At 41.4% G+C, this 15,568-nt stretch overlaps 1 protein-coding gene across 1 annotated transcript in view; it reads left to right on the top strand.

Annotated features, from left to right (window-relative positions):
• Positions 1 to 15,568, top strand: part of CDH4 (cadherin 4) — a 185,508-nt gene that overhangs the window by 134,346 nt on the left and 35,594 nt on the right. The window contains exon 6 of the mRNA XM_019470656.1: positions 2,099 to 2,236. Coding sequence (XP_019326201.1) covers positions 2,099 to 2,236 — 138 coding nt within the window. The remainder of the gene's footprint in view (positions 1 to 2,098; positions 2,237 to 15,568) is intronic.

Genomic DNA, 15,568 nt, shown 5'->3' with positions numbered 1-15,568 from the left:
AAACGACCCCCCCCCGCCGATGAGGCTGTTTCATCGCCCTCTTGGCTGACGGAAAGGAAGGAACGTTTTTTTCCTGCAGTCGCTGCAGAAGCAGTGAAGCTTTTACAATAACGTGCAACAGCTACACCATCAGATCGGAAACGCTGTGAATTACGTGCCTCCATCTCACTGCAGTGAAACATTAGCGGTGGCTTTGCCATTTAAATGCACTGTAGAAATGGAGCCTCTCATGTGGGCCTCCGACCTGTTTTCTTATTTAGGTGGAATCTGATCGCTGCTATTTTTTTAAAATTTCCTTCCCCCCTTCTATGATTTAAAGCTAATTTGGCTCACAAGTATTTGGCCTGTTAGGGAATGCTACTGTCAGCCTCCCAAGTTGTCTATAAGAGAGAATAAGGAAGGAAAGGCTAAATATGAAATAGAAATTACATTCACTAATAAGGACATTTCAGCCTTACTATTACCCAGTGCTTTACAAATGGAGTAATGAACGGCAACTTTTTGCATGAGGAAAAACAAGGGCTAACAATAGTTTCTCCCTCATGTTTTATTACACAAGGTAGCAAGAGATAATGAAAGTGCATTTCCATAATATATTCCAGCCGCAAGGTGCTGATAGATCCCTCTGTGTGATATCTTGTCAATTTAGTAGGTTAATATCTGTCAATTAAAAGTCCTGGAATCAAGATAAAGCTAAAATTCAGATCTCTCTTATTCTAGCAACTCAGAAGAATTAAAGAATTAAGCCAGTTACAGCACTTCAAGAATGTTTATGTAGGAGAGACCTAATTAAGCTAATTCTTGCCCTTTGAAATTTCAAAGGTCATTTGACATTTTACACACGCTTGTAACATCGGCACCCGAACGGAGCAGCCCTCGAGTATCTAAACTGTGTTCCGAGAGCAGGAGCAATCCAGCATGCGGCAGGTCTCTCCTCCCAGTGAAGTCCCTCCATTTGGCTTTGCACAAAGCTTTTCCTGCATAACGTTGTACCTGCGTTTGGTTTTCACACCCTTTGGGCTCTCCGATGTGCTGTCGGAGCCGCTTGGTCCTTGCATCCCAGCTCAAGTCTGTAATTACGCCTTAAACCTTAAGGAATAGGCAGTAATGCTTAGCTTTGCCCTGAGTCACATGGATTTGGGCTGGATCCCTCCCTGGTTCTCAGCGCATCACTTTGCCCATGTTTCAGGGAGGAGCTCTGCTTTCCTATCTGCCTGTAAAGCGCTCCGTGTACCCTGCACACGGCGTGTAGACATCAATAGTAAATTCTGCAGATCCAAATGAGAATTTATTCTTGAGGCCAGTTTTAAAGATTGGGAGGCTTTTCTCAGTGCGGTCGGATATTCTTAAGTAAAGAGACATCCCAGGGAGGCACACGCACATGCAAGATCAGATGCCCTCTCCTATTTTATTCAGGTTTATTTTCCCATTGCACTGACATACAGCGTCTTTTAGAAGAACTGTAATGTGTGATTTTTATGGCTGGCTCTGTAAGGCTTTTTCTTTGAGAGCCGCATTGTTTGGGGTGCTCAGGAATTTAAATAACTTCTGCTGAGTTTTTGTTTATTGCAGTGAATATTTTTTTTCATACTGGACTTAAATTCTCCTTATTTACCAAGATTGTGTTAAGGATTGAAACACGAAGGGTATTTTAAGTATCAAAATGCTTGGTGGGCATCAAACTGTGTGAGCAGAACCAGCTGGAGGGCCACCAGGCAATGTTGCTGTCAATTTTGGAGGTATAATGTTCTTGGTGATGTTTTCAATGAAAACACATTAGCAAAATTTTTACTGGTTTTCCAAAGACAGAAACTAATGTTGCCGAAAATGCTTAAAAATTAACAAAAATGTCTGTTTCAACCAAGTATTTTTGCCACAAGATTTTTATTGTCCCATAAAACAGGTGATATCCACCAATCTATGCAAAAACCCCTTCAAAAACATGATAGAAAATTTTATCTGTCTTTTTTACTAGCATTTTGAATCCAATTAACTTCTTAGTCTGCTTTAAGATTGCACTTGTATACAGAAAATAAACCAAGGCGCTTTACAGGATGCATTTTTGTTTCTCATCTTTTCTTTTCTTTCTTTTTTCCAGAAAGTTCAGCAGTATCTAGTCATCGTTCAAGCCACAGATATGGAAGGAAATCTTAACTATGGTCTCTCAAACACGGCAACAGCGATCATTACGGTGACAGATGTGAATGACAACCCACCCGAATTCACAACCAGCACTGTAAGTATCAATACATCAGCACAGTGATGCATGGACACTCAAAGTGTTTGTAATTCATGGATGTTTATATCTGTCATCTCTCTTAGCTGGTTTGGCGGATAGGAGGAACTTGATAGATAACCATGGAACAAAGACTTTCGGGGGGGAAAAAAGGAGGAAAAAAGGAAAAAGGAAAAGAAGAGTGATTCATGAACTAGCAAAACTATTTGGCCACCAATTTTGCTGAGGTACTAAAGGAGCTGAAATAATGTGGCAAACAGACTATGTCTGATTGCACCAAAGAGGATACAGTGGTTTCACAGCAATTGGCTGTAGACATATCAGAGTTGTTACTACTTATGAGTGAAATCCTGAGCAGTAAGAAATATTTTGGGTTTAGTAGCTCAGATATGATTTCAAGGAAGCAGTGAATACTCTAAATGGTAACAGGTATCCGGTAAAATTTGTATTTCACTGATAGCTCTAACAGATGTATTTGTGTGTGCCGGCAGTAAACGTGTAGACATTCTTCAGTACATCTGGTTTTAATCAGTTAAAGATCTTTCTTATAGTAGTACAGTATTTCTCTATTCTGTTCTCATGTGCTCCAAGTCGCTGTTACTGGGGGACAAGGGGAAAAAAATAAAGAGGTTGCAAATGACAGATTTTTAGAGCTAGTTAAGGTAGAAATGAAGAGTTGGAAGGTGAAATGACGCGGTCTGGTTCTTTCCAGCCTTCATAATCCATAGATGTAGAACATCAGAAATACGCGTGGTAATTTTAGAAACCACAGAGCAGTACAGAGGTCTACATGCTAATAAATGCAAAATCATTGTGTATCCACTACCTATGTTCATATGAGGGTCAACAAGGAGCAGTAAATGATGTATCTTAAACTGATACCAAAACTTTAAAAATACAGAAAGTCAAACTGCATTGTTCTCAAGACACTGAACATCCTTTGAGGAATGTTTTTACTATTTATATTATTCTGAATTTTCATTCCATCTTAAAAGATACGCAAATATTTAGTCATGTAGCACCAAAGTTTCCCCTTAGTTACACCCTTACAAACTACAGATATGTAGCAGAACTCAAGGAAGCCATGCAGAGCCCAAATTATGCCACCATGGACTCAGATCGGCTCCATGCCAGCTATGGAGTCTGGGTCCTTCCCTCCCATTGCCATCAGGACCTGGGCTCATGGATGTCACGTGCTCAGCTCCCGAGCAGTGCCAGCATTTTCTGACGAAGTGACTTGCACCTAGGTTCTCAGGAAAAGGAAGGCACTAAATTCCTCCTGAATCAGAGAAAAATGGGCACCCAACGTGTTTTCAGATCTGGACGTCAGTCTGCAGCCAGCGTTGCTGCTTCAGCAAGCATAGGGTGGGTTTAACAGCAGCACACGTGCTTCCTATCTGTCATAGTGATTACACTGAGCTTTGTGTTGTAAAGTTGTCATTACATATCTCTTTAAGTATGATACATACAGTTGTGAAGAGCCATAAAAATCGGATACAAGTCTTGGGCCATGTGGTCCTTTCTTCTGCCAGCATGGGATTGTTCTCTTGAAAATTTTATAGCGGCCAGTCTTACAGAGTTCTGTGTCTCTCAGGCCATGGGACTTTTCACCACAGCAGTACGTATGCCCCAGCTTGCTAGTGTTTGCAGGGGGGGACCTTATTCTGCCAGGTAAATACTTCTTTAACCTCCATTTGAGTGAAAAAGGAATGACATCTAGTGGCCACGTCATTTAAGCACAGGTTGTTCCAGATGACCCAGGTTGCCTGGTCCTTGTCTCCAAATGCAAGTTAGGAGGTGAGGTTTCAGGTCGCAGGATGAGCCATGTCAGGGTTAGTCACACGTGCACATCAGTGCCTTCTGGAGGGCAGCATCCCTCCAGATGTGGTATATTTTAATGTCTTTCCAAAACACTTTCCAAAGCTGAATCTGATGGAAGGTGAGATAATGAAAATTTGCTTTCAGGTGAACTCTGAGTATTTAATGTCTTGGTGTGTGTTAGACCTAGAAGGAATAAAAGCCATCAAGAGAATTACCCGTAGGATTGTGTTAAATGGATTAGAAAATGCTACTCTTCCTCTAAGCAGGGTTGATGTGTACCATTATTTCTCTAATTTCAATCACTGAAGAAAGAGTATTGTAAGGGCCAAAGGGCTTTACACAGTAGCACATGGGACTCTATAAAGATTTGAAAACCAAGGGTGTTTTACAATAATATTTTCTGATTCTATGGAAACAAATATCTTTGATATACTCCCGGCTATGTATGAAGTACGAAAGTATAATAGGGTTTTTTCCTGACTGACAGAGAGAGCAGCATCAGGCTGATGAGTCTCTTTAAACCTGAGCTGAATCTCCTTGCTGTCCTCAGATAGTCTGATCTGCATTTTAACACCTCTAAAAAATAGCAAAAATCTCTTTCCAGGAAACCTACAGCTCCTCAGAGGGTAAGCAAGCCCATGGTCTCTTTTAAGACTGGGGACTGTTTGGTGATACAGTATATTTTTGTTTTAAATACTTCTGTATTGAGATGCTGTTGTAAAAACAAAATAGGCTGAATAACTGAAATTGTGGTTTGCTCTTGGAAAGCTGCCAGACGAATGGAACTCAAGCAACTGTATTCAGCATAGACACATACAAAGGCCCACCCTATAGCGCTCCTAAATTACCTGTCATTCAGCCAGGGTGGTTTTAGACTTAATCGTTTCTGGGTAAGAATGTAGCTCAGGAGGACACTGCACCATGCTGGTGTCACAGCTCATGTATTCAGCAGCAGGAATTAATGTTACTGTGTAAAATTTAACAAAGGGACGGGAGAGAAGAAAACAGCCACTGTGATGGTCGAGAAAGTCAGATCATGTCCGTAGTTGGGCGCGCCATGCAGGGGGGTTAAGAGACTGCGTGCACGGACCATGTGAAAGTTCAGACGCAGGGGTACAAGAGCCAAAATCACACGTCCGCAGGAGTGGATGACCTGCTGAGGTATGGTGGTTAACGGACGTCCAAGATAACAGATGGGCTGTGATCAAAATGTAGTGCTAGATGAGAAGTGGAAAAAGAGCAATAAAATCACACAGATCCTTGAGTGTACAAATTGAAGATACTCTGACAGAACTCCAAAATGATTGCTTGCTTACATGAAAGTGGATCAATGTGGTTTTCATACCCTTCAGTACATCACCTGAAAGGCCAGGGGAAGATCTTGCACAGTAGTAAGGGAAGAAGTCCCACCTTCTCATACAAAGGATTCTGAGATTATATGGAGGGGAAAAATCAGTCTCTAGACAAAACTATTTTAAACTAAAGTCTGCTGTTAACTCTAAGTCCAGTCTCCATCAGCAAGAGTCATGACCAGTCCTGATAGTCACGACCAGGACTACCCTCATCAAACTGTGAGGCGCTGGGGCACAGCGAGGACAAGGTGACCTCCTCTAGTTTTTCCAGCTCTGTTTTTTGTGATGGTGAATATTTTCTTGATGTGAATGCTATCTGGCCATGCTGAGAAGCATCAGAGAGCAGCTAACAGTGAGGAAATGTCTCATGAGAGACTGCCCTGGAGTGGGAAGCAATCAGATGCGCGCCAGAAGAGTGGAGCATCCTGTGAAACACCGTAAACATCATAGGCAGCTCTTTTGGGCAATTTTAATGATTTACTGCAGGACCGTGACCCAGGGAAAGCTCTTCTGGCTAGCTAAGGGACTTCAGCCTGCTCTTTGTGTTGTGTTCTTCATGTGACATTGTGGCTTGTAAAAATAAATGGAAAGAGGCAATTCTTGCTTCTGCTGAAGAGCCAGAGGTACGAATTCTGCGCGAGCAGAGGTAATGCCACCTCCACAGTGTGCCTGACCAGCCCATGCCCACAGGCTCTGGGTTAGATGCCTTAGAAAAGGGTAGTTTAATACCCCATGCCCAAGTTTTCCATGGTCTTTAGGGCGTGATTAGCTGTGCTAGTTCATTCTGGTGGCATTTTTGGTGGGTTTTACATCCGCCAAATGATCAGCTGGTGTAAAATAGTGAAATTTTAACTGGTCTGTGTTACAAAGGCTTTGTAGTAAGTTTTACTGGGAAACTGGCTCCATAACTGTTACAAGACAAAGGTACTGGTATCAGTGTGCCCTCTGTTATCCAGAGTCCCTGTTACTCATAACAGGGTCACATCCTCTGACATGTCTTAATTATGTGGAAATTCCTCTGCCTCCCTTCAAATATTTATCTCTTGTGTGCAGGCGAGTTGCATTTTTTCCGTATTAATATAGATCCGTAGCTGAGCCTCTGGCCAGATGCTCACCTCAGATACAGGGGAGGTGCAATGAAATTAGTGTCGGTATTTCAGAGATTAAAAGTCAGCTGAGACAGAACAATGCTGGATAGTCTCAGGTGAGATTTTATGCAAGGTGGAGGCATCTTTTTTGCTCACAGAAGGAATGCCTTTAATTCCAGTGAAATCTTTAACTCCTATCAAGCAGGATGCCCTTTCCAGTCTGACCCATGATACCATTAATAGCCATCCAAGGGTTTCCACTTTATCTAAGGAAATGCATAATCAGAGTGGAGGATAAGTTAAAGAAATCCATGCCTACACTTGACTCATACAAAGTCTATTTTTATCGTATTCAATCAGGAACAATCAGGCGCAGAGAGGAGACGCAGATGAATTTGCATGATCAGACTTCTGTGTCTTAAATGTTAATTAAAAGTTATTTTAAATTTGCCTACTGTGCAGAACTTGTTTTTATAGTAGCCCATGTAAGGGAAATATTATTTCACAGGGCTGAAGTGTTCATGATTAGTTGAGCTTCTGGATTCTTGGGAAAACCTGCCTGGCAATCAACCTCTCCTCTTAAAAAAAAAAAAGAAAAAAGAAAAAAGAAAAAAGAAAAAAGAAAAAAGAAAAAAGAAAAAAGAAAAAAGAAAAAAGAAAAAAGAAAAAAGAAAAAAGAAAAAAGAAAAAAGAAAAAAGAAAAAAGAAAAAAGAAAAAAGAAAAAAGAAAAAAGAAAAAAGAAAAAAGAAAAAAGAAAAAAGAAAAAAGAAAAAAGAAAAAAGAAAAAAGAAAAAAGAAAAAAGAAAAAAGAAAAAAGAAAAAAGAAAAAAGAAAAAAGAAAAAAGAAAAAAGAAAAAAGAAAAAAGAAAAAAGAAAAAAGAAAAAAGAAAAAAGAAAAAAGAAAAAAGAAAAAAGAAAAAAGAAAAAAGAAAAAAGAAAAAAGAAAAAAGAAAAAAGAAAAAAGAAAAAAGAAAAAAGAAAAAAGAAAAAAGAAAAAAGAAAAAAGAAAAAAGAAAAAAGAAAAAAGAAAAAAGAAAAAAGAAAAAAGAAAAAAGAAAAAAGAAAAAAGAAAAAAGAAATGGACTATTCAAGTTCTTTAAGCTCCTGAGCCTTAGGAGGTCTTATTTAAAGCTACTTTAAAATTTGCCCTTTGGCACTGCTTTGAGAATCTCCTCTTCCGAGGCTGAATCCAGTCGAGTGTGTCTTAAAGAGGCGGCTCTAGGACCACATCCCCTTCCCCACCACGCTGCCCTTGCTGGCTCATCTCGGCGCTGACTCCCATGAGGAACAGATCGAAAGGTTTAGGACCGGACTGTCGGGCATGGGCGGGCGCTTCCCAGCTCACAGCGCCCGGGCAGTGGTGACTCTTGCTGGGCTGGGAAAGGCAGTCTGGCCAAAGGCTGGCTGTGAACTCAAAGCAGAATAGCTGGTACAGAATAACACCGTGCAGAGAGAGATGCTCATATTCTAGCGGAAGGGAATGTGTTGCTGGGTAAGGTTAATCTAGTTACAAAGTGGATTTGGCTTATCAGTGGAGGAGCAAGTACTTGTTGCAAGTACATGGACAAAGCAGTTCTTGCCAGTTTTTAACTGGGCTATTTAATTAATAGTGTCAGATCAGACTCATCTCTGGCTGCTGCAGTAGTGCTGAGTTAGTAACCTGGCTCGTACTGGACTGAATCAGTCAGCAATGAGATCTGCAGAGTGAAGAGCTCGGTGCTTTATGAGCAAAATGAGATGGAGAGAGACCCAAGTTAAAAAGGCTTTTTGTTTTTGGCGCTGCACTGCACTGCCGAAAATGCCTGACCTTTGTCTGTGCAGGTATTCTGGCTCCTCCGAGTACTATGGGAAATGCTAATGAGCCCACTCTGAAAAGTGCTTTGAAATTTGAAAGTGAAGCAGGCTCTCAGCGCATCACTGCCATGCTAGCATTGTCCTTTACCATGAATAGGTCTTCCTTCTCCCGTTTTGATGTTTCCTTCCATTTTCTCTCCCGTCTCCACCCTGATACACTAGTGCACATCATTTTGTGAAGCTAAACAAGCCAGGCTCCTCCAACCCCTTTTTATGTTACAGTTTTCCATTCCCCTGGTTATCTTGCTAACCCTGCTGTGCACCAGGCTCTGCTCAGATGTCTTTCTTTTGACTGGATTGGTATCTAGTAATCCAGATGAGATTTTTTCAGTGTCTTGAACAAGAGCGCTAATATTTCCTAGGATCAAGTTTGCCTTTTTCACAGCCGTGGCATCACGCTCCCTTAGTCCTCCTGCTCTGTGAACTTGCCAAAATTCTGGAAAAGCAAACAAGCATAAGCCAAAATTTTATTCCTTGTTCTGTGTGCATTTGTTCTCATGTTAATGCTGTTTGAGGACAAAATATAGCTCTGCATCAACCAATGCAAGAGCAACACTGTCCAGAGTTGCAGAAATAGCTGATGTGAGCTGTAAAAATGTGACTTTTTTGCAAGTGGCAAAGCTTGGGGTGAATGCTTCACCTGGTCTCCACCCCCCCACCCCCAGTCGAATCCTGCTGAGCTCTGTTTTTAACGGTGAGTTCAGAAATAGCAAATAAACCCCTCAGCTTTTCCTTCAGGCTGAAAGATACCGACTTCCAAATGACTGCAATGCAGAGATGTAAATAGGTCTAGTTTGGAGAAATAATATTTAATGGTGGTAGGAAACCAAAATCGGAAACCAAGTCAGCCTGCCAGCGGTTTGGGGTTTCCTAAGCACATTTATAGCCAGATGTATCCGGAAGCATTCAGTACATGCGAGCATTATGAGAAATCCCTTTTACATGCATGCTCATGTTTTACAAACTAATCTTACGCTGTGAAGGGCGAACCCAGCAGGAACAGGATTTCAGTGGGATTTCCCACAGACAGAAAAATGAACCAGGGTGCCTACCAAGGGCTGTCCTAAAAAGAGGTCTTACCACAGCTGATCCAGGGAAAACCAGTGGAAGTGGGTAGCTAACTATCTCCCAGGACCTGGGCACGTGTCCAGATCTGGAAAAGATCAAGGGCTTGAATCTTGAGCACCGTGTACCTAATTTCCCAGCGTATAGACTGAAGCTGCATATGTAGCTGCCCATTCAGATCTCACAGTCCCCATCGTTACACCTGTGCCATTCAGAAAGTCTACAATGGCATTTGAATATAGATTAGCCTGGATGCCACAGTATTTTAAAATCCTCAAAATTATGCCCGTGGCATAAGTTAGAGGCAGTTGTCACAAGAGGCAGAAATCAAGGTGAACAGCGCAGGTCAGAGCTGGCAAGGGGAAAGACCTAATACCATGGTGAGAAAATTTACAGGACTGTGTTGTTTTACAGCTGAAAACAAACCCAGGAGTTCTGTACAGTCCTGCAGACAGGATTTATCGTTAAAAATCAGTTGTGCTTTCATGGAAAATCCCAGGTGACTGTATTCGCTTGCAATTTTCCAATCAAAATGAAGCTTAGCTGAACTACGCAGTAAAGCTTGGGCTGTTATAGAGCTGTAATCATCTAACTGACATAAATTATTATATTCAAGTGAATCGGATATGCCCGGTAGCATTTGGGTACATGAGCATCTACCTAATTCTGTGTGTGTTTCAATTAAATATATAGTTGTTGAAGTCTAAAAACTGCAAATCAGTTTAGTTTTTCTAAATAAGAATTCACTGTTTATAAATCGAAATGGGCTTTCTGCCTCTCGTTACGTTGCAAGTCCTGATGAAAACCTTTGTCACGAGCAATGAATTAGACTAAGGATGTTAGGTCAAGGGGTAGCGGTAACAGAGAACAAGCAGAAACAATATTCCTTCTTCCCATCCTGTCTCAGCCTTGCCAGGACTTGCCACACTAATACCAGGGGCTTTGCTGCTACAGACACGCAGGTTAGCCATGGTTAGGAAAGTATTTATGTCTTCATAGAAATTATTTACATCTTGACCTGCCTTTTGAATCCAACTCACCTTTGGATATGGATCCCGACCTAAATGCAAAGCCTGTCCAACAATGCTTAGGAGGTGTGATGCCTACACAGTTTTGATTCTGATAAGGAATGCGTGAGATCCCCAACTCGGGGTGCAGATTTTTTGTGAGCAGTACGGCTCTTCCCAGGCACAGCATCTTTAAGTGCCTGGAGGCCCTTCCAATGCAATGCTATGGAAAACAAGACACGCTTCATACTCTCTTGTGGATACTCAACTTTTGTTCTTTATTTTATCGCCTCTTTCATCTAAAATGAAAGATATTTCTCAGTTTATGAGAAAACAATAATTCCCCGTGTCTTAATGAAAAGAGCATCATCCCCTTCTGTGATTTCTGTTAAGTCTTTACACCAGCGCAGCATATGACAGACAGGATGAAATACATTTGAGACTACTTAGTGTAGTCTGCAAGATGGATAGATAGACACAAAGATGTATATGTACAAATACCCAAATATAGATACGCATATAGCTAGATTTAAAGCACAGATAGATAGTGATATAAGGCAAACAGTCATCAATGATCTCCAAGTCTCTACTCCCAAATAAATTGTGGTTTATGTGTATTATTCCATTACATTGTGTGGGTATATATGCATTGATATAAAAAAATGTGGTCTCCTTGATCGAAGTCTTTTACTAATAGACCCCATTAATCAAAACCTAAACTTACAGTGGCTTTTGTTTTATTTCCTTTCAATACATTCATTTTCAAATTATCACCAAATTAATCATGTACAGTGCTTTAAACCAACCGCCGTTTGGTGAAACGGTTCTGGTTCCTCTCCATTACACTGAGCACTAGTTATTAAGGCACAGTTCAAGGCTCTGTTTAGCCTGATTCTGTCCTGAACCTAATTGGAATCAGCTAGATTCTTCCTTGTAAATGGGTCAGTCACACAGAAAAAACATCAAATGTAATCTTGAGATTGCAAAAAAAAAAAAGAGGGAGAGAAAAAGAAAAAAGCAGATAATTTTATTTCTCTTCATTGATACCTGCCTGGTGGTTAAAAGAAGGATTAAAATGAGGTCATTAAACTTTCCTTGGAGACAAACCCAGACCTCGGTGGTAATATGATTAATCAAATATAAAAGTGAAGCTACCCTGAATGAATAACTCATTTTTATAAAATATCTAATTACTGAAATGTCGTCGGCTGCAGAAAAAGAAGGGGGGGAAATTAATTGCAATAACAATTCAAGAAGATAAAGTTTTTCTGAATTAGGTCTACACAAGAAGCTAAATTGAGTTGATTAAGTAATTTTGGTTTCAGGAACACCCTTGATGGAAGTTAGTAGTAATGAATTTTTCAGACCTCGGAGTTTAAAATTGCCAAAGACCAGTGATTTAAAAAATGGGAACGATAGTTTCATTACAGATTTCAATTTTCTGTCACAAAAAAAAAAAAGAGAGAATATAAAAAAATACTCTATTGGTCTCTCTCAAATTGGACACATGTACTGCTTGGTGTAAAATCAAGAATAATATAACCTCCTCTCTCAGTGCTAGAGAGTGCAATCTCAGCCAATTAGAGCTACAGCACTGCACGGGAGGTAGAGCCCACGATGCTGCTCATGCCCTGCTTTTCACCACGTAAGTGGTTGAAATCCAGGAGTTACAGCACAACCTCTGTGTCTGCGTGCCTCATGCATATATGCCCACCTGTAACGTGCAGCACGATGCTCTCCTTTCTTTACGGTGCTTGTAGGTAGCTGTCGTTAATGGGGTTGAGCGGCACGTGCATATCCGTCATCAGCATCGTAGTGATACATAATAATTGGTTTTGACATTTGATTTTCTAGCCTGCTGTTTTGCTGGTTTATGCAGTCGGATTAATATAATCAAAACACAGGTGATATCTGTACACTGGCAAGACCACCCCCAACCCATGCGGTATGACAGCACCTATCAGCTCTCGCTTGCAGTAACCCATTTGTCATGAGCCGTTTCATTTGCAACATCTGGCAGTGCTGTATCTGCTGATGCGATGTCTCATTTAGCAGGAACTTCTCTCCTCCTTCTCCTTCCCTGTTTAATGCGTGTGGCATCTGGAGGGAGAGGCTGTAGACCACATCCCCACACCATGCCTTCCGTAGTGGTGTGGAGGAATTGTCCAGTGAGAAAGAGGTGCTGGAACACGTGTGAGCTACGTGTGTGCAACGAGGTGTGACACAGCCAGGTGTCGCTGACAAAATCTCTGTAAAGGAAACATCTCCAGAGAAATACCCCTTCCTACTGTGTGATGTGCTGTGATGGAAATCACCCTGGTCTCCACCACCTGATACGTGTGTGTGGATTAGACACCATTCCCATAATCTCTGGTGTGTCAGTCAAGCTAAAATTTCAAGGAGAAATCAGACATTAATGCTGCCATATCTCACATATCTACCCACACCAGCATTTCTTTTCCAAAATATCTGTCTGTAGCGTTTCTCTCAAATTTGAATGATTTTTTCTCGATTATGTGCCTCTTTCTGCTTTTGGATACTCATTAAATATCCTGATTGTCCTCCTGAGCTCAGATCTGGCCTTGGAGGGCACAATTCAGTTGCCTGAATGTAGACACCAAGCACCATCCAGGGCGTCCCTGGTTAGGCAGGATGTCCACACAGCCCTGGCAGGTACATTTCCACGTCTGCCAGATGTCCCAGGCAAATACCCATTTGTAGTGGATTATTTCATTATCTTAAAAGTACACAGCATCTCAGGCACTGATGCGAGGCTGAGAAATTCAAATACATTTTGTAACTCCATTATTGCAAGGCACTGAAATAAATCCCCTTCTGAAGTTGGCTAACTTCCTTGGGTCGGCAGGTTTTTAATTCTTCAATATTCTGTTACCTTAAAAACAGTTGCTTCCAAGGGATGTCATTTTAAGAGGATATATATCTGGAATTTCATTAAGCACATCACTTATGACTTATGAAATCTTCAGTGACATACTGGGGGGGGGGAAGGAGATTTAGCAAAGGATTTGGTAGTGCTGTGAGTTTTCTCTTATCAAATATTTCTAACTGTCCAGGATGTCTTCACGCTTCCCAATTGTAGAAGAAAGGGTCAGAACACAGAGACCAGCCAGAGTTAAAATCAGAGAGGACGGTTAAAAGGTTTCACATAGTTTTTTTGAGCACGGTAGAGTTTTTCAAACTGTTCAGCTTAGTGCAATAACGTGTTTTAATTGCCAGAAAATAACAGAGAATAAATAAAAACATTTTCCTTCCTAAATTTACTAGTATATAGTGACTCCCTCTTTTCTTTGACCCAATATCCTCCAATTTCTCATTGCATTTCTCTTCTCTGCTACATGCGCTTCCTGTTGTAAACAAAATTTCAACTAGAAGCCTCTTTCTCATGGCAAGTCTGATGAATTACACAGCACTTAATTTAGTCTTCATTCCATGCTCTGAATTACTGTAAGCAGGCGGGCATGCATTGTTCTGTAATGCCAGATTTTGATCCAGTTGAAGATGTCCCTGCTCATTGCAGAGGATTTGACTAGATGACCTTTAAAGGTCCCTTCCAACCCAAACTATTCTATGATTCTGTGATTTTAGGGACTCCATCAGAAGGTGAGCTCGGAAGGTCAGGTTTCCTCTGCTTGCTTCGGGGCAGTGCTGCAGCTGAACCGTCCGGGTTTGTCTGCAGACTGGAGGGGCTCTTCAGCAACCCCTGCAATGCGGAGACGCGTCCCCCACTCCTGATTCCCTTCCTGTAGAAACCACAGCACAAGGGAGCAGGTGGGGGGTACACAAATCTCCCTGTGAGTGGAAGCTCTCACCCCACCGACAGGCATTGCCGTTACATTTTACGCAGAAGTAACGACATAAAAAAATTGGCCATCATGGCACCAGCTCAGAAAATCACGTCTTTAAACCATGGTAGCAGCACTTTTACAGTAAAACACATGTTTCAGTGCCTTTCTCCTACAAGGATGCTCTGTCCAGTCAGGAACCTTGTTTATGACCAGACCTTGCGGGTTTTCTAGCACCTGATTGTGGTGTTCAAACCTAGTCATAAAAAAAAAACAAAAAAAATCCCCATGTGCTAATTCTGAGGCTGATCTGGAAACAACAGAGATTTCAATTGCAGTGCAGAGGAGGTTTGAGCTGGAGTCAGCATGTAGATGGGCTGAGCTGTGCTGCGCAGGAAACTTGTTAAAAATCTCAATACCAGGATTATAGTGTACATAAAAAATTCAGTTTCAGTACTCTTAAAATTCTCCCTTTCCCAAATATCCATCTTCAGATCCCAAAGGCACGTGAGCAGCTTTTATATGCCTTAAAATCTGAAAAAATTAAATTAAAAACTTATTATGAGAAGTGGGCAGTTAATAAGAAAATCCTAAACCAGACTTACCAGCTTAAGGCCCTTCTTTATGAAACTTTATTACGGGCACCTGAACTGAAACATCCTCTTCTATACACATCTCACCAAGAAATACACCTGTGGAGTAGGTTTTGCTCACTTAGGAGCTGAATTCTGTCACACAATTTTTGCTAGTCTGGTTTACATGTAAATCAGGAAAAATATGTTTTCAAGGTTTTGTTCAAAACAGCGCCGTTATTTGCTACTTTGCACTTTGAAGAAAGAGAAAGAAATTTGAGGCTTGACGTTCCAACAAATGAATTAATTTCACCCTCTTTTCACCCTTCCTCTTTTAAGGAAGATGGTTATTTTAGAGAGTAAGGGCGAGCGACACAGTCTGCACGTTGGAAAGCTCTCCTCCTGCCGTGCTGGGTGAGACACAGGATGCCAATACTGCTTTGGCAATTCAGGAAGGTCAACGTGTCGAACCGCTGTTGGCCTTTGAGACGGTGGAGCTTTAGAATCACAGAATCATAGAATAGTTTGGGTTGGAAGGGACCTCTAAAGGTCATCTAGTCCACCCCCCCTGCCGTGGGCAGGGACATCTTCAACTAGATCAGGTTGCTCAGAGCCCCGTCCAGCCTGACCTGGAATGTTTCCAGGGATGGGGCATCCACCACCTCCCTGGGCAACCTGTGCCAGTGCTTCACCACCCTCAGCGTAAAAAATGTCTTCCTTATATCTAGTCTAAATCAACCCCCCTTTAGTTTAAAGCCATTCCCCCTTG

This window comes from Aptenodytes forsteri, unplaced genomic scaffold (genome assembly GCF_000699145.1).
Source record: "Aptenodytes forsteri isolate BGI_AS27 unplaced genomic scaffold, ASM69914v1 Scaffold47, whole genome shotgun sequence".
Taxonomy (NCBI): Eukaryota; Metazoa; Chordata; class Aves; order Sphenisciformes; family Spheniscidae; genus Aptenodytes; species Aptenodytes forsteri.
This window is presented reverse-complemented; position numbering and strand designations above follow the sequence as displayed.